This window comes from Carassius auratus, unplaced genomic scaffold, assembly GCF_003368295.1.
Source record: "Carassius auratus strain Wakin unplaced genomic scaffold, ASM336829v1 scaf_tig00215416, whole genome shotgun sequence".
NCBI classification, from domain to species: domain Eukaryota; kingdom Metazoa; phylum Chordata; class Actinopteri; order Cypriniformes; family Cyprinidae; genus Carassius; species Carassius auratus.
In genome coordinates, this window is record NW_020528079.1 from 1,464,178 (window position 1) to 1,482,339 (window position 18,162).

General features: G+C 37.6%; 2 protein-coding genes across 3 annotated transcripts; both read right to left on the reverse strand.

Annotated features, from left to right (window-relative positions):
* Nucleotides 1-428: 428 nt before the first annotated feature.
* Nucleotides 429-10,711, reverse strand: LOC113094719 (transketolase-like). 2 transcript variants are annotated; one of them, XM_026260336.1, is made up of 14 exons: nt 10,435-10,711; nt 7,707-7,824; nt 7,497-7,610; nt 6,892-6,989; nt 6,453-6,644; nt 6,054-6,181; nt 4,566-4,762; nt 4,300-4,464; nt 3,647-3,803; nt 3,386-3,516; nt 3,202-3,285; nt 2,884-2,980; nt 1,387-1,506; nt 429-1,238 (listed from the first exon to the last, which is right to left on the reverse strand). In XM_026260336.1, exons 1-14 carry the CDS (start codon nt 10,536-10,538, stop codon nt 1,066-1,068), a joined length of 1,878 nt encoding a protein of 625 aa, XP_026116121.1. In that variant the 5' UTR covers nt 10,539-10,711; the 3' UTR covers nt 429-1,065. The 2 variants fall into 2 exon arrangements, with proteins under 2 accessions (XP_026116121.1, XP_026116122.1); XM_026260337.1 differs by lacking the exon at nt 10,435-10,711 and adding an exon at nt 8,771-8,793.
* A 1,121-nt stretch (nt 10,712-11,832) lies between these two features.
* On the reverse strand, nt 11,833-17,976 carry LOC113094729 (uncharacterized). Its single transcript, XM_026260367.1, has 5 exons — nt 16,470-17,976; nt 14,059-14,453; nt 13,823-13,983; nt 13,622-13,754; nt 11,833-13,544 (listed from the first exon to the last, which is right to left on the reverse strand). Exons 1-5 carry the CDS (start codon nt 16,729-16,731, stop codon nt 13,335-13,337), a joined length of 1,161 nt encoding a protein of 386 aa, XP_026116152.1. The 5' UTR covers nt 16,732-17,976; the 3' UTR covers nt 11,833-13,334.
* Nucleotides 17,977-18,162: the final 186 nt, after the last annotated feature.

The following is an 18,162-nucleotide window of genomic DNA, read 5'->3' on the forward strand; positions in this document are numbered from 1 at the left end:
TTTTTATCGTTTAACACCCTAATGAAAACAGATATTGGAATGGTGTCTTTAAATTTTGAGGTAAATATACAGTGGAATACATAAAGCTTCGTAATTGTTATTAGCCATACACACACACACACACACACACACGTATGGAATTAGACACGCCCCCATCTGAATAACATACTCACCGGTCAAGAGGAAACATTTGTAAGTGCAAGACTTTGACAGCCCAGAAATCAAAATTTTTCTACCTAAAATCAATGAAAACCTGTGCCTATTATAGATCAGTGTCTCATAAAAGGTAAAAAAAAAAAAACTAAAAAACACCTCATGACTCTATGAGGCTATGCAGATTTTTGTCCAAACAAATGCTCTCTTGTAAGAAACTAACCTGCTAACACTTTCAAACATAACACAGCTATATCAAAAATAAATTAGGCATATCGGATGGGCAGTTAAATTTATTAACACATTACATCAAATTCAGTGAAATCTATAGGTTTACACAAGCAACGACAGTGACGGTTTTTCAGTAACATGAGATGCACTTCAAGTCACCAAAACCAAACCATTGTACTGACTTTCCAAAACTGGGCCGTCCAGTAACTTATGCAACAGCAGTAAAAAACAAAAACACAACAGATATGAACTTTGTTACTCTGCAAAAGCACCATCACAGCTACTGTCAAATGGATTTGTCATGATACTGGCTTGTAATAGTTCCAGAAAGCACACACACACTGAGCTAGGGAAAGGATGAAGTTTCTTTGTGAAATTGTCAATGTTTTAATGAGATTTAGAAAAGTGCAACTGCAAAGCACTCTGATCTAATAATAATTAATACAGTATTTAAAGCTTTCAAGAAGTCAAAACTGATGATGCAAAGTGAACTATTCAGAGCTATGGGCAACACTGTATAGCCTATAGTGCACAAATTAAGAGTATTTTCACACTCTTAAGTTAGGTGTATCCTCAAGCCGTGAGCCTCTGGAATGATAAAGATGTGGTGAGCTAGTCTTTAGGGTCCGGGTTAGAAGTGGAGAAAGAGGAAGGGTGTCTTTCAGGGTGGTTCAAAACATATCAGTTGGCGAAAGTATGCTTGACGGCAGCAACAATAGATTTGGCACTGATGCCAAACATGTCCAGAAGCTCCTGTGGTTTGCCACTACGAGGAACATGGCTCACGGCCAGCCGGTGCACCACAATACCAGGCTCTTCACCCACTGCAGACAGGACGGCCTCACCCAGACCACCTACAATGAGAACAGAGGTTGAACATAAGACCTCTCACAGCACAGAAGAAAAAAAAAATTAAAAAAGGAAACAAAGCAACAGGAAGGGGAAAAATGCTAGTCTTCCTCTTTAATATTGCTGCTATTTCACTGAGTAAAAGCAGCTCACCCTCTTTGTAGTGGTCCTCTACAGTGATCACCCTTCCTCCTGTGGCACGAGCACTTGCCACAATCGTGGAGGCATCCAGGGGTTTAATGGTGAATGGGTCGATAACCCTAATGTTCACACCTGGGAAAATAGGAAACTCTTTTAAAACTCAATTCAAAAGATTTATCAGCAGAGTTGTCCTTTGACACACAATGCTTTAATTTATACAAACATTTTACAGTATATACACACACACACACACACACACTCTCTCTCTAAATTCGCCCCAGTCACAGGTGCTAGTCAAACAAGCGCAGAAAAGGTACAGGTAATGAGGGAGCTTTGGTAGAACAATAGTGAACTTTGGTCAGATTAAGGCTGTAGCTATCGAATATTTTAGTAATAAAGTATTCTACCAAAAATTCCATCGATTAATCGGATAAAATGTGTTTTTGCTTAATATTAATTATGCAAGAGAAAATAAGACTCCTGGGTCTCTTAAATTGAACAACTAAGTTTCCTTTTTTAGAGAAAAAAAAAAAAAAAGTTTATTTTTTAAATCCATAGAATGCAATGCATACATCAACAATAAACATTTATTATCCATTGTTTCTCTGTCTGTACTTGTACTGTGAACAATGACAATAAAGTTGACAGATGAATTAAGTGGATTTAAGTGCCATTCAGTTGGGGTTTAAAATAAAGCATTTTATGAGATGCACATTAAACACATAAAACATTAATTTAATTATCTTTAATTAATTAAATCATTAATTAAATTAACTTTTTGGTAAACAAATGGGATTTACTATTAAAAATAAAACATGGAAATGTTGTGATCAAACCTTAAAAAAAAATAATTAAATTTTTGTAGTAGGTTATGTACATTCTTTAACCAGACTTTTATTTTGACGGGTGGAAGTACCTTTACAGTTCTGTGTATGTGACGGTAGTTTTAATCAAGTGCTCATGAAGTGACCCTCAGAGCAGTTATGGAGATGTTGTTCATGTGTTCACGTGCTTATTTAGTGAGACAGCAGACGCTGAAATCACCACGAGCGTCACGCGTGTTAATAAATCACACATATTAAACCTGACAAGGGCACACCTGTGAAGTGAAAACCATTTCAGGTGACTACCTCTTGAAGCTCATCAAGAAAATGCCAAGAGTGTGCAAAGCAGTAATCAAAGCAAAAGGTGGCTACTTTGAAGAACCTACAATATGACATATTTTCAGTTGTTTCACACTTTTTTGTTATGTATATAATTCCATATATAATTCCACATGTGTTTATTCATAGTTCTGATGCCTTCAGTGTGAATTTACAATTTTCATGGTCATGAAAATAAAAGGAAACTCTTTGAATGAGGTGTGTCCAAAATTTTGGTCTGTACTGTATATATACACGCACACTTTTTATCATCATCAATTATACATTTATTATACTTGCGATCACAAGTTAGTTTAATTCTCTATAGTGTAACTGAGGTACGGTTAATGATAGGCGCTGAACAAACCTTCTTTGGCCAGCTGGTCGTGTGCTGCCAGTGCCTCATGCAGTGTTACTCCGGCTCCAATGACAGTCACCTGATCTTTGTCAGACTGCCGCACCACCTACAGGACAGAAACAGAACTTTTAGAACAACCCTTGGACATTTCACAGCCATCCAACAGGAGGTTTACTGCATTACTAAACACATTATCACACCAAATTGACAAGGTTCTACACGGCTGCTAAATTTAGCCTTCTTGGCTGTAGTTTGAAACTAAACACAGAAAACTATAGATAATTTCATTAAAAGTTTGTTATGGTCTTTTATTATTATTCTCCTCACCTTAGCTTTGCCAACTTCAAATTTCTCTCCAGCATCATAGATGACTGCAGTGTCAGGTCGGCTGGTACGGATGAAACAGATCCCCTGAAAACAGGAAATGGTATGAACACCGAGCCATAGAACAGATTAAGTTTCTCACAACATTATCTATAAAAGACCATCAGGTGGAAACCATAAACCACACTTTTGTATTGGCTGCAAGCTCCACGGCTCTCTCAGTAGATACTCCATCACTGGGGTAAAACACGGTGCATGTTGGGATAGCGCGGAACATTGCGAGATCCTCCAGTGCCATCTGCGAGGGGCCATCCTCACCTGGACAAAATTACAAGTTAAGAAATATTTCAATATAGATTGAATATGTCAGATTCAGAAAAGACTTGATTATAACTTAAGACCAGATAAATTGGAAAGAATGCATGATTTTCACAGCACAGAGCCTTACCGATGGAAACACCACAGTGTGAGCCAACCAGGTTGACATTAGACTGGGAGATCGCTGCCATACGGATGTGGTCATAGGCACGAGCAAGGAAGGCAGCAAAAGTGCTGGCAAATGAAACGGTGCGATCACGAGTAGCACAACCAATGGCCACACTCACCTGGATAACAAGAGAATTAAATGCATTTAATGCTTCATGTTATTGGATAAATTATAACATGAACATAAAAATTAACCCCAAAACATATGAACAGCAGTGTGTAATTTATATTAATTTGTAATATATAAACATAGAAACAATACCATATTTAATATGCAGCTAAATACAACAAGCTGGCGACTTACTGCTGAAAGTTATATTTTAATAAAAACATTTTAGACAAATAATTTTTAGAATATATTGACCTCTGAAAAACCACATTTATTTAGAAATGAATTATTTCTCAATGTGGGAATTCATGTCCTATTGAGTAAGAACTTAAGTGAAAAATATTAAATCAAAGGGAATAGTAACACATTTTTAACGGCGTGAGGGCGCTGTAATAGTGCACCACACCTTCAACTTATCACAAAGTGCTCTACAAACACAGTTTTCAGACCCATTCATCATCTACATACAACACACATTCGTCAGCCAATCCCATCCATTTACACACCATGTTCTGCTCTGCAATGAAGCATTCGATGAAGCGATCAGGATGGGCCTTCTTGAAGATCTCAGAAAAGGTTGAGTTCTTGGTGTCACCATCCATGGCCACCACACGAGGGCTGGCATCCCCCATCTTCTTCAGGGCTACACCATAAGCCTTCCTGGTGGAAATCTGAGTGGGCAAACAAAGCAGAAGCTTTATAGATCCTTCTTTTGAGGAACTTTTGAAGACAGGAAGCACCTGCTCAACGAAAAGAACCACTTAAACTCCACCTTATCTCCGATCTTGTATTCTGGAGCTGTGAGCAGGTGGATGGGGGTGAGGTCAGCTGGAGCAGCATCCTCTTTAGGCAGCTGAGGGTGGAGGGACTTATTGGGAGACTGAATCTGGCTCAGGAGGTCATTAATCAGCTCTTCTGCATGCTCTTTAGGCATAGGCTTCCCATGCCAGTTAACCTGATCCTCAATGCCTGAACAAAGATCACAGATCAGACCATGAGAATAACAGATATCATTAATGTAGAGCTGCAACTAACGAGTATTAGCATTGATAATCGGAATAAAACCCCTTATTTTCTTTATTTTTATTTTACTGACAAAAACACTATTCCACATTCTGCCCAATTTCCTTAAAACAAATGTGCCAACTGAATGCTATGAAAACAAAGTGCTTAATTCATTAGACCACCGGTCATAAAACAAATATTTTAGGAATCGGTCAAAAAAAACAAAATTTGGACAAACTGAAACGACTAAATAGTATTTATTCACATAACAACAAAAATGGCCTCCTTTGCCTTTGATAACAGCTCACATGCTTGCTGGTACGGTTTGTGCTTTTTGACTAATTGGATATCTGAATAATAAAAAAATAAAAACACCATAAAAAGCACTTGGCAATTTTTTTCTGCCTTTCACAGAAAACAGCAATAATTCTATTATAGCATTAAAATAGCTTACTACTGTTACTAAAAAGCTTACTGTCACAATTGTCAGCTGGAATGCCCATGAACTCCAGTAGGGGACACTCCACTCAGGACTATTGCATTTGGGGTCTGAACTCCATTTCCCAGAATCCTTTGCCTAGGGCTAATCACCTCCAGGTGTTCCCCATTACCTCTCCTCTATATAAACCGTGTTTGGACCCTCAGTTATATCAAAGTCTTGTTCAGCCCAGTCTGACATTTCCGAGTGTTTTCCTTGTGTTTGTTTCTTCTGATTTTGGATTGGTTATACCGCCTGTGTTTCTCTGCTGCCTGCCCTGACCTCTGCCTGGTATTGTTTCTATACTACTCTCTTAAAAATCTGTAAGATTTCAACTTAACGCAGACTGTCAGGGTGGACCTTTATGCAAAAATGGAAAGGCTTGCATGAATTTGTGACATTTACAGATAAGGATATGACCGTTAGTCAGAAGTTCTTTGCACCAAGGACCCACACATGTATCTGTAAAATAACATGACAGGCAAGCCATTACACTAATGTATCATCTTGAAGTTTAAAATATAATTTTCTCGTGTTTTGGCCAGCTTGGCTCACATACTTTTCCTGCAGGAGCTCATTCTGTTTCCTCCAATTTTTGTAGATGCATTTTGTCCATAGAAATGTGTTAATCAGTGCTGTAATTTGATTCAACTGGCTGCAGTTGTACATGCACTGTGGGCAGACCCGACTAATCGATAATAATTTTTTTTTCTATTAGTTGATGCAGCTCTACATTTATGTAATCCTGGTTTCGCAGTATAGAATATAGTTAGTTACCTTTGAGTCCTTTGCCTTTAAATGTTTTGGCTACGATGGCAGTGGGCTTCCCTTTCGTTTGTTCAGCATGCCAGAAAGCCTTGCACAGCTCCTCCACATCATGGCCATCCACCACATAAGTGTTGAAGCTGAAGAAACAAATTGGTTACGTGCCAGTAAATAAAATGTGAAATACAAAGGGAGTGGCTGGGTTCTCGATAGAATGCTAGCACACGGCTTAGTATACAATCTATACTGCATACTATGCAATGACTGGCCTAAAAGGCATATCATATCTGATTAAAACTGTGACTCGTTTACTGTGCTGCACAGCTCAGTGCTTTCTGGAGTATATGTACTGTGTACAAGTAGTATACTACCATGCAAGAGATAAAAACTTGCTGTAGTCTTAAGACCTACCCAAAGGCCTCGCAGCGGTCCTTGTAGGTGTTCATGTTGTGCTGCAGTGGTGCTTCTTCACTCTGACCCAGGCGGTTCACATCAAGGATAGCCACCAGATTGTCAAGCTTGTAAGTGGAGGCAAAAGCCATGGCTTCCCACACCGATCCTTCTGAACACTCACCATCTCCCAGCATGCAGTACACACGGTAGCTAATGAGACAAGAGACTCGTCCAGTTACAGCAGCATCAAATGATCAGCAGAAGTGGGAATTTTCCCATACTGCACTCTTTAATTATTACTATGGTCTGAAAGCAAAACCTTTTTTTTTTTGCCATTCTAGCATGAGACGTTTCATTAGGTGTACACAAGAAATGTAGTACACAGGATCATAGTATAAAAAAAAAAAAAAAAGTCATCATTTAAAGAGGGAATTAAATAATGTGGAGAACGTGTTACCTAGCTTTATCAAAGTATTTTCCAGTGTACGCCATACCACACGCAGCACCCAAACCCTGGCCAAGAGAACCTGTCGCCACATCCACGAACGCTAGTTTCTGAAATAAACAGAGAAGAGAGGTTGACTGCACGATGAATGGTTATGTGAAAATGTATACACCAAGTCAGCAAGATCAATACTTTACAGCAATGATGCCTACATTTAAATCAAAATAACTAATGTTACTAAAGGTTTCCTTTTCAAAAAAATGCTGTTCCATCAAATTTTCTATCATCACAGAATCCTGAAAACAAATTCAGTTTCCACAAAAATATTAAGCACCACAACTGTTTTCCACATTGATAATACTTAATCTTAAGCATTAAATCAGCATATCAGAATGACTTCTGAAAGAACATGTGACTGAAGGAATAGCTGGTAACTCCTAACAGTAATAAATTACATTTTGAAATACATTAAATTAGAAAGCTTTGATTTTACATTATTATTTTTAATTAAATGCACTCCAAGTTAGAATATGAGATTGCTTCCAAACAATAAAACAATCTTACAGACCCCAAACGTTTGAAAGCTAGTGTATATGCGCTGATAAGAGTGGTCTTACAGGGGTGGGGTGACCCTCCAGGTCAGAGTCGATCTTGCGCAGGTTTAGCAGCTCAGACTCTTTGATATATCCAGCCTCTGCCCAGGCAGCATACAGAATGGGAGCAGCATGGCCCTGAAAACAGTAACATGAGGGGTGGAACACATTTCATCTCCAAGCACTCTGAGAAAACTAAAAATCGCAGGGAAGCTCAACAGACTGAAAGCTCACCTTTGACAAGATGAAACGATCATTGCAGGGGTTGCGAGGATCATCTGCTTTGTAGCGCATGGTGTGAAAGAATAACACTGACATGAGGTCAGCAGCACTGCAGCATGAGGTGGGGTGTCTGTGAGTGGGGAAGAAAAAACAAAATAACATCAGTATCATCAATTCAGCCATCAACCATTAACTATCAGCTCAAACATGCTGGATGTTAAAGACCAATCAGACATGCAGGTTATCTTTCACTTCAAAACTAGAACACGATTGCAAATGGTACTTGAGGGCAAAAGTTGCTTCGGTCATCATTGGGGTTTGAGGTGTAGCAATAGACCTTATCAGAATCAATGACTTCAGCTACTGCCAAACTAGGGACATAATATATTCGCCATTTAATGATTGAAGGGCTGTAGCTTCTAATATTCTAACAGAGAGACAATGCAATTGATTTAGGACTCAAACCATGACACGTATTTTTTTTTATGGGTACAAAGCTAACGTAATAGAACATCAACATACTCATTTACTCACGTTTGTCACTCCAAACTGGTTTATTTCTACGCTTGAAAGCATCATTCATTGTAAATCACATGGAAAAGAGTGACCTGTACATTATTCAGAATTTCTCCTTTTGAGTTCCATGGAAGAAACAAAATCAAACGAGAAAAAACAAAAACAAAAAAAACAACTCAACTGACAGACAAACTCATAATTGTGAGTCACAAATATATTTTTGTGAAAATGGGCTTCCATATAAGAGACAAACTAATAAAAAAAAAGGTTACTCAAAACATTAAGCTGAAACACATTGTTAAAAACATTCAAATGACTGAGCTTGAACTTGGATTGAGGGTGCAGTCTGCAGTACAACTGTTAGTTTGTTTGTTTCAAAAGTGGTTTAAAGCAACATGACCTTAAAATCAGAGTCTGTAAAGCACTCATGCATTTCAGTAGTCACAAAACTGTCTGAAAACACAACATTATCATTTTATTGTGAGATGAAATACATGCAGTCTTATGTTACCGTTCAATACATTCCTAACTATTCAAACAAAACACCATTGCTGAATTACCATATGTGTCCTATACAGGGACTCATTTAGGCTGAAATAAAGAAAACGGGAAAAGGTGTTAAATCTCTACTGATCGGTTTATGAATGAAAGATTAGATGGTAAAATGTACAGACAAAAGTCTGAATCATGATCAATACTTCCTTGTTGCTTTGTTTAAACTTCCACATGTGATCATCCTTGAGGAGGGGAAAAAAAGACTTGAAAAAACTGAAATGAAAAGGTACGAATAAAGACAACGTGTCATAACCTTAAAAAAGTATCAGGTAAAAGTTTTAACACTCAGGAAAATTCCTTTACAATATTTTCATATTTGAAAGATTGTTGCATGTCAGCAAGGGTGTGTGCGCTGAGTATTGTAAATTGTATTGAGTATTGTAAATAATTAACCCTCTGATATAAGGTGTCTGCTACAAAAAATAATGAAGGCATCTAATCAAGAGCCTTTCGATCCTCTTAAAGTTTAGAAACGCCCCTCTTCGATTTTTAGTTCATGTTGAGATCTCCATTAGCCTTACAAAAGAGAACAGCGGCGCAGAGATTGAGCAATGCCGAAACAAAGCTTTCCTTTCACAGAAGCTTCATCTGAACTCTGCTTATCGCCAAATGCTTCTGATTTGATTTCCATCAGACCATAAGTTCATGGAGCCTTACAGCACTTTAACCCACAGCTCAACGGTAACCACGAGACCTACACGCCTCCACGTGACAACTTGTAGGTGAAGCGTGCAGCCACGAGCTCGCAGGATAAATTAATTAGTGATGGGAAATCCGAATCTTTTCCGCCTAACGGTTCTTTCAAACGGTTTGTTTCAAAGAACCGAATCAAAAATAGATTCATTTGCGGCACGGCGTAATTGCGTCATCACGTCGCCTTGACCCTGTGTGGTACAACGTGCTCGATTTACTAAGTCATTACGTAAATATATATTGCTGTTTATCATGTATAAATTAGTATATCGCTCAGTACGTATAAAAGGGTGATTGGCCATGATTCAACAGTTTAAAAAGTCGCCTAGAATCTAAATATAATTGGCATTATAAATGGTTCATTTACATCGAGTTTTTATAAACGCAACTCCTTTTTACAAGTCAAGCAGCCAAACACATTTCCAGAACGTTATATTTGTAACATTATCTTCTCTCAGCTAAATCGGTTCAGTTAGATTCTGAATCGGGTCTGTGAACAGGTTAAACAACAACTCTGAAGAGATCCGACTCAAATGAACAACTCATTTACGAATCGCCAAAATCAATTAGCTGCAGCTCAGCGAGTAGATGCAGGCCTTAATGCATTACATTGACACTTTATAATCCCCACATAACGTTACCTGTGCTAATGACAGGGGCGATGAGAGGCTGAGCCAATTTTCACTGGTCATCGCTCGGAGGACACGATGGGCTAGAAATAAGCACTCAAATATGTCGCGCATATAATGTTAGTGCAAAGCTACTGACTCATTTATAATAGCTGAAAAGGTCGAATGATTCGAAACTATTAAGTAACGTTAACATCAATCTGCCCGGCCCCCTCGCCAAGTTCACGTGCTCTGCAGGAACAAGTGAACATTTGCACGACACATTATATAAACGTAGTTGCAGATATATCGTTCGCCATCAAATAAAGACGTTACGCACGAATTTCAATAAGTGCAAGATATTTTACCCGGAGTTTGAGGCGCATGTTTCCTTGATGGAGTGAATCCTGAGCTTGTTGGCGATGTCTTTCAGGGCCTGCAGAGTTTTCTCGTCGGGTTTGTGATAGCTCATGTTTGAACGGTGTGGGATGAAATGAACACAAGAGCTATAACTCAGAAAAATGAACTCTTCTGATACTAAATTAATCTGTAAATACTGAAACAGTCGCAGTAAGCACCAGAGACGAGCACGGTGTGGGACGCGGGGAACGTGCTGCTTGCGCTGTAGCTTTTAAAGCGAGGCGTGACGTCACCTGTCAACTCATCCGATACAGCGAACCATTGAACGAAACGCTGTTCGCAACAGGACAGCAGAGGACAGGTTGCCAGATCATGCAAGAAATCACAGATAAACTTAACCTCGAATAAATAAGATTAGGGTCAGACAGAAGTTCTGTTTTTTTTACACTTAAGTAAAATCTAGCATGATTAAATGTTTGCGACTGTTGTAAAATCACTGAAGGAGCTGATTGAATCACAAATTCGTCGAGTCACGGTGACCGTCTCGAGGAAAGGCGTGTGGAATCTATTTAACCCGTTAAAGCCCATTGTATTGTATTGGATACACTAATGTCTAGGATCCCTATATCCTCAGCAAAACTGAAAAACATAATCTTCTTCATGCATCCTGCTTTCTGAGTGATAGTACAAACGTTTTCTCACTAATAATTTAATTTAACTAATCTAAATTCTTATTCCATAAATTAACCTCCAGGTTTTGATTCTTTTTAAGGTTAACATATAAATCAATAATTATAATAATAACACAAATATGTATAATATTTCAAGATGAACATTCGCTGGACTGAAGCAACTTAGGTTTACTTGATTATTTATACATATTTTATTTATATATTTATTTCTTTTTAGAACCATGTACACAGATACATTTTAACATCTCCCAATCATAATTGTATTGCATTACATGTTCCCAACACAATTAAAACTACAGAGCTTTTATCATAAAATTAAGCTTATCATCTTACTAAGACATATTATTGGGCAGATCTACAGTTTTGCTATACTGTTATATAGATATCACTGATTTACAATATAATATGCAATCAGAATATCATCTTTATGGCCATATAACTCAAACAAAACTGCATGTTTTTTAATAAAATGGTTGTTTTTCCTCTTAGATGGTGAGCTCCATATTCTCATTAGCCATTCATATATATGGGCCATAAAAGCCTAATATATCAAAAATAATGCAAAACATAAAACATATGCAAACATTTTTAGATATTCTTTTATTTTTTGTCTAAAGGTTTAATAAGTGGTTCCATAAAAAAAAAAAAATTCTGACTATTATTTTCTGTATATATATTTATATATATGCTAAATCATGAACACAATGACAGGGTGAAATGGGCTGTGATGCATGGGACGCCAGGTAAAATCTTGCCTAGGGCAGCAAATTGGTCAGGGCCGGCCCTGGTGACATACTGTAGGTGTCCAGGCCATTTTTTTTAGATTTTGGCAAATAAAATGCACAGAACATAAATGCATAACAATGTGAAGGGGTAGACATAACACACACACACACACACACACACACAGAGAGAGAGAGATTTCTGCAAATTTATGTAACCTAATTTATATTTACATAAACAAAAGCAGACAATTCAAGAGATGTCAGACAACAACAAGACATTCTAATCTTTGATATATATATATATATATTTTTTTTTATATATATATTTTTGAATGTTTAAATATATATTCACAAAATATAAATCATAAAGTTGTGAGAAGTTGAAACATGAAGAGAAATTGACTTGAAACCGATCTGAAAATGAATATGTCCCTATGGACCTCTGCTGGATGTACCAATATGTGGTCATTGCACTTTCTTTCTTTTACTGTAATTCCTAAAGTTTTTCCTTTAACCTGCAGATGGCAGTATTCTATCCCTAACACTTGGGCCAATAGCTAATACATTTTGCAACTCTCTTCAAATGAAAATTTTACCATGACAAATCATAAAACAAAATAACCTACTTCAAAATAGCCATCATAAATAATGCATTAAGTAGCAAAACACACTAAAGCAGTAACTGTGAGATGACGAGCTTCAGTAGATTAATCCTCCAATCACGGTGAGTGAAAATGGATGCAAAAATCAAAGTGAAAAACTGCATTACACTAAAATCAAAACACATTAATTATTGTTGGAAAATCTGAATATGATTAGACATTGTTTTAGACATTAAAAGTTTTAATCAAAAGAAAGTTTTACCTCAGAACATTGTACCTAGAGAGGAGGATGCAGATACTTTAGCATGTAACTGCAATGTGATTTAAATAACTACATCTAAAACCGCATTAATGTAAACTCTGAGCAACTCAATCCAGTGAACATGTAAGCAAATTCTGCTTTGGTTAGTCTCAGATTCAAATTAATGTTAGAGCAAATCAAAAGGGTTTCAAACTATGTGTGCAAAAAAAGGAGAAAATAAATTTCACAAAATATGTCTACAGTTATCAAGCGTTTTGATATTCAACTAATTTGGTTTTAAATGCATCAAAATAAAAATAATACAAAAAACTACCCTTGAATTTTCCCGAGAATGTTGTTGGTCACACTATCTTTGTTCCTTTATAATAACGTCTACATACAACTATGGCATGTGCTGTTTATGATTGTTAGATCTTTGGGGAAAAACATGACCCTTAACTATTGCCACATTTCCACTGAAATAACATAATGAACATTTGAACCAGGAACTATTCTCCCCAGACCTGTTGCTGTCTGCATTTCCACTGTGGTCTAAAGCTCTGTGAAGATTAGGCAAATAGTCTGGTGATGTAGGTCTGCGTGCATTTCTCAGTTCAAAGTACGCAAATTAATGATGGGAAATTTGGATCATTTTACCGACTCGGACTTGACTTGAGCTTCATTTGGCCATCCTGTTTGTCTGTTCCCCTCATAGTTCTTCATGCAGATCTGGATGCGTTGGGTGAAATACCTAGGCTCAGAAATGGCCTTCAGCAGGTCGTTCTGTATCAGACACAGATCATACAGCTCTGATGCGGAGGCTGTTCGAGTCTGCAAGCCCTCAGGCTCCAGAAACACCTGCAGAAACAGGTGAGCAGTGGGGTAAGACACATGGGAGGATCAAACTGGAGAAGGGAAAACATACATCTGATTACCTTAGGATGGACAATAGAGTCTTCATCGTTTTGTCGAATATTGTCATCAATGAAGATATGCTGAACTTTGTTGTCAAAAGGGTCAATCCAGAGTGGCTTTCCTCCTAAAATGGAGTACGTGTTCCGTGCCCACCTATTCAGGAAAAAACAATTACAAGGAATACAATTACATTGTTTTCAGATCCATAACTGGTTCCTCACCAGCCAAAGTGGTCTTGGAAGCCACCCAGACCCACAGCAGAGCTCAGGTACTGGTAAACATGCCGTTCTCCATCCCTTGTGGACAAGTGTTCTTCTCCACGAATCAGTGTTGTGCCTTTACCGCTGCACCTGATGCGTCCGGCGGACGAATTCACCCTCAGCTGTGAGAGGAGAACGTCTTAACAAGGCTCGGTTTATCTGGGACATCACAAAACCTACTTTTCCATATCAAATACCTTCAGAGCTGGGAGGTCGGGGAAGAGTGGATGTGAGCCCTGCTGTACAACACGCTTGACGGCATTCAGAACACGGGGCAGATCTGAGCCGAATGTACGGAACAGGACGGAGAACTCCACACCTTGTGAAGCCAAGTCCTGCAGCATCTGGAAGAAGGAAGGGAGGATCCAGTGATACAGCTTCCCATCTTCTCCCTTAACAGACAGCTCTTTGTCTGCAGGGATGTCTGACGGCCATTGGAGCAGCTCTAGATGTTCCTCCAGGACCTTCCGGAACTGTCGGCCTGGGCCTACGGTGGTGAAGTCTGCCACTCGGCCAAACTGTGTGTAGTATGTGATGGCACCCTCACAAGGCTGGAGGAGAGATGGTACTTCTGACAACCACTGCCATTTACCTGAGAACATTGTGAAGAACCATGTGACGTGACGCTGAGCAAATGTGTTTGAGTCATAATGCAAAACAGCCACTGCATGTACTACAATATTAACGGATTAGTTCACTTCCACAATAAAAATTTCCTGAACATTTATTCACCCCCATGTCATCCAAGATGTTAATGTCTTTATGTATTCAGTTGCAAAGAAATGAAGGTTTTTGAGGAAAACATTCCAGGATTTTTCTCCATATAATGAACTTCAATGTTGGCCAACGGGCTGAAGGTCCAAATTGTAGTTTCAGTGCAGCTTCAAAGGGCTCTATACGCTCACAGCCGAGGAATAAGGATCTTATCTAGCAAAACAAATGGTTGATTTCTTAAAAAAATACAAATATGTACACTTTTTAACCATCTTGCACTAGCTCGAAAACTAGCTCAAACACTAGCCCAGTGTTTAGAAAGCGAATGTGCAAAGAAAGTCAAACCCCACTTACAAAAAAAGTGCATTTGGTCCTAAAGAGACAGCTGTCTATAAATACCTGCTTCTGTCTTCTATATTTAACTTGTGCAGTGAAGGACACTATTGTGTTATTTTACAATTATTACATGTCTGCACCTGAATACTAGTGCTACTGAATTTATTAGTAACTTTGTTGTATTCATAATTGTTCTTGTGTTATGACTGACTTTATTAATCCAGCTAGTAGTTTTTGCTGTGCTGTAGAAGCACTAAAAGTAAGCTTTCAGTAATAAATGAAAAGCAAACTTAATTTTTTGCTGATCCAAAAAAATATCCGATCCGTGACTCTAAATCTGTAATATGGTCAGAATTGTAAGTTTTGTGAGTCAGTGAAGAAATATGAAGAAATTACAGAAATTAATACTTCTAGCAAGGATGCTTTAAATTGACCAAAAATGACGATAAACACAGTATTTCTATTTCAGATAACTGAAACCTGAAAAATGTATACTCTGCTGTTTTCAAAATAATGATAAATATGAAATGTTTTTGAGCAGCAAATCAGCATATTAGAATGATTTCTGAAGGATCATGTGACACTGAAGACTGGAGTAATGATGCTGAAAATTCAGCTTTGAAATCACAGGAATAAATTACATTTTAAAATATATTTAAATAGAAAATAGTTATTTTAATTAGTACAAATATTTCACAATATTATTGCTTTTGCTTTATTTTGGATCAAATAAATGCAGGCTTGGTGAGCAGGAGAGACATTTCTTTAAAAAACATTAAAGCTCTTACTGTTTAAAAACTTTTGAGTGGTTGTGTGTGTGTGTGTGTAAATATATAATATATAGAAGTGGTGGTGGGGCGCCTGGACCAAAAAATATCAAGGCCGATTTTTTTTTGTCCCAGTCCAGCCCTAGTTGCACCACTAATTGAAACTGCAATTTGGACCTTCAACCTGCTGGTCTCTGTTGAAGTCCACTATATGGAGAAAAATCCTGGAATGTTTTCCTCAAAAACCTTAATATCTCTGCGTCTGAAGACAGACAGACACAAGCATCTTGGATGACATGGGGGTGATTAAATTATCAGGACTTTTTTTTTCTGGAAGTGAACTACTCCTAAAGAGTAAACATTTAAAAATGAACACTCTTTAGTGCATAACATTTTGTTATGTGTTATATATTATATACACACATTTCTTTGAGCATAATAATGTATTGTACTATATTTCATGCTTTGTATTTACGTATAAACATAAAATATATACATAAACTCATACAAACTGTTACTATTAATACATGTATATTTATGTTTATATATGTAACATACAAATATAACTTATACAATTTATTTTAAATATTTTTTTTTTACTAACATTATATCATTATTATAAATTTTATTATTAGATTGGTAATAAAGTTTACTTATTATTTAGTATACATTTTATAGGCGACACATAGGTAGTCTGTCTTTTTATGTTGATGATCCCGGGTTTGGCTATTGACTGAGAATCTGGGTTTCTGGTCTGTAAAAGTTGAAACCCCCCAGATAAGTGGTCTCACCTTTGGTCATGCGCCCCCAGGTCACAGTGGACAGGAAGTATTCAAGAGCAGCTACAGTTCTTTGTCTTGTGACTCCTTTAGATACAAGGATTGTGTTGTTGAGATCAAAGTGAAGAACGATTCTTCTGGAAGGTCTTCTTGGGATTGAATCAGTGGGGTCTGCTTTATATTGATCTGCCTTGTCAGAGTCCACATCACTTCTGCATCCATTAGTTTGGTTCTGATCGATACTTGTTTCAGGGACCCTCTCCGAGTTATACATGGTACTACAAAGTGTATAAGGATATACGTATATTTATTTTTATATAAGGATAAATTTAAAACGACAGTTATAAACTAAACGAAGATACTTAAGTGTACACGAAGATAAATAGGCTATCTCTGGCGATGAATGCCTCCAGGTCTCGTGACTTATGCGGATAACACACATCTAAGTTAATAGATGAACAGCCTGACACGTGATGCTCTCATTCTCTATAGGTAAGTTACAGGCCCGGATGGGCAGAGCTCGGGAGCAGGCAGGGGGGAGGAATCGGTGTGCCGGTTTGTTTTTTGGCCGCAAGGGATCGTTGTGTTGTCATGTTCCCGTTTACAATCATTGCAGCCTCACTCTTTTTATTTATTATTTTCTAGCAGCACATATTATTATTTTCACCGGACCACATCAATAACAAATTCTTAATTGATAATCAATAATTATTTTGTGAGGAAGACTTTCAGACCAATCGGAATAATCTGCGGGTTGCTCCTGAGGGACACCGTCCAAAAATGCTTTATTGACTGACATTGTAGACCTTCTGTTGTTATGCATTCAAATTTAATGCTGTTTGAAACTCACAGTATTTTCATCTCATAAATTAGCCAACTAGTGAAATCAATTCTATAATGGTACAATTTACTCAGGCCAATATTTTTGCATGACATTAAAATTATTTTTATAATTAGGCTATTGTACATAAACGGGTTAAACAAAACAAATATTATTTCAGAGCTTTTTAACTGCAGGCAAGAAGACATACATTATGGTACATATTTGGGGCGTCCCTTATTTAGAATAAACACTTAAGAATACAAGAATTAAAGATAAAGAAACGCATTTGTCTCTTTTTTCCATTTATGAAGTTAATTGGCAACCCTAATGATGACGTGTATCTTTTGACTCCACTGACAGCGGAACCTCGCAAAAAAATAATACATAAAACAAAAATCAAGTGGCCCAGTTTAAGGCATGAAACTCCTAGCATGATAGGACTTAAAATGAATCCACACCGGCCCTGGGTACAGATACATTCGTTGAACTTCATTCGTTTAGGAAAGAACGTCTGACTGAAAACCGCTGAACTCTGAAATCGGCGGTGAAAAGAATGACAGCATCACTTCCTTGTCAGTGTGAAATCCCGCGAGAAAGAGCGAGGCTTCAGCGATGAACGTAGTGAGGGCGCCACCTACTGCTCCCTTCCTTCTCCTGTCGGTGAGTGACTATGAAAAAATATATTACTCCACTAAATATGGTGAAATGAATGGCCTGTATTATATTTATTTTGATTAAAATCACGCAATAAACTCAACTTCAATAAAGTTTTCAATAAAGTCTAACTAGTCTAGCAGTATGTGATGGCACCCTCTCAAGGCTGGAGGAAGAGTTTGTTTTTGACAACAGCTTCAATTTAACGTTACCTGAAAACAGTTAGAA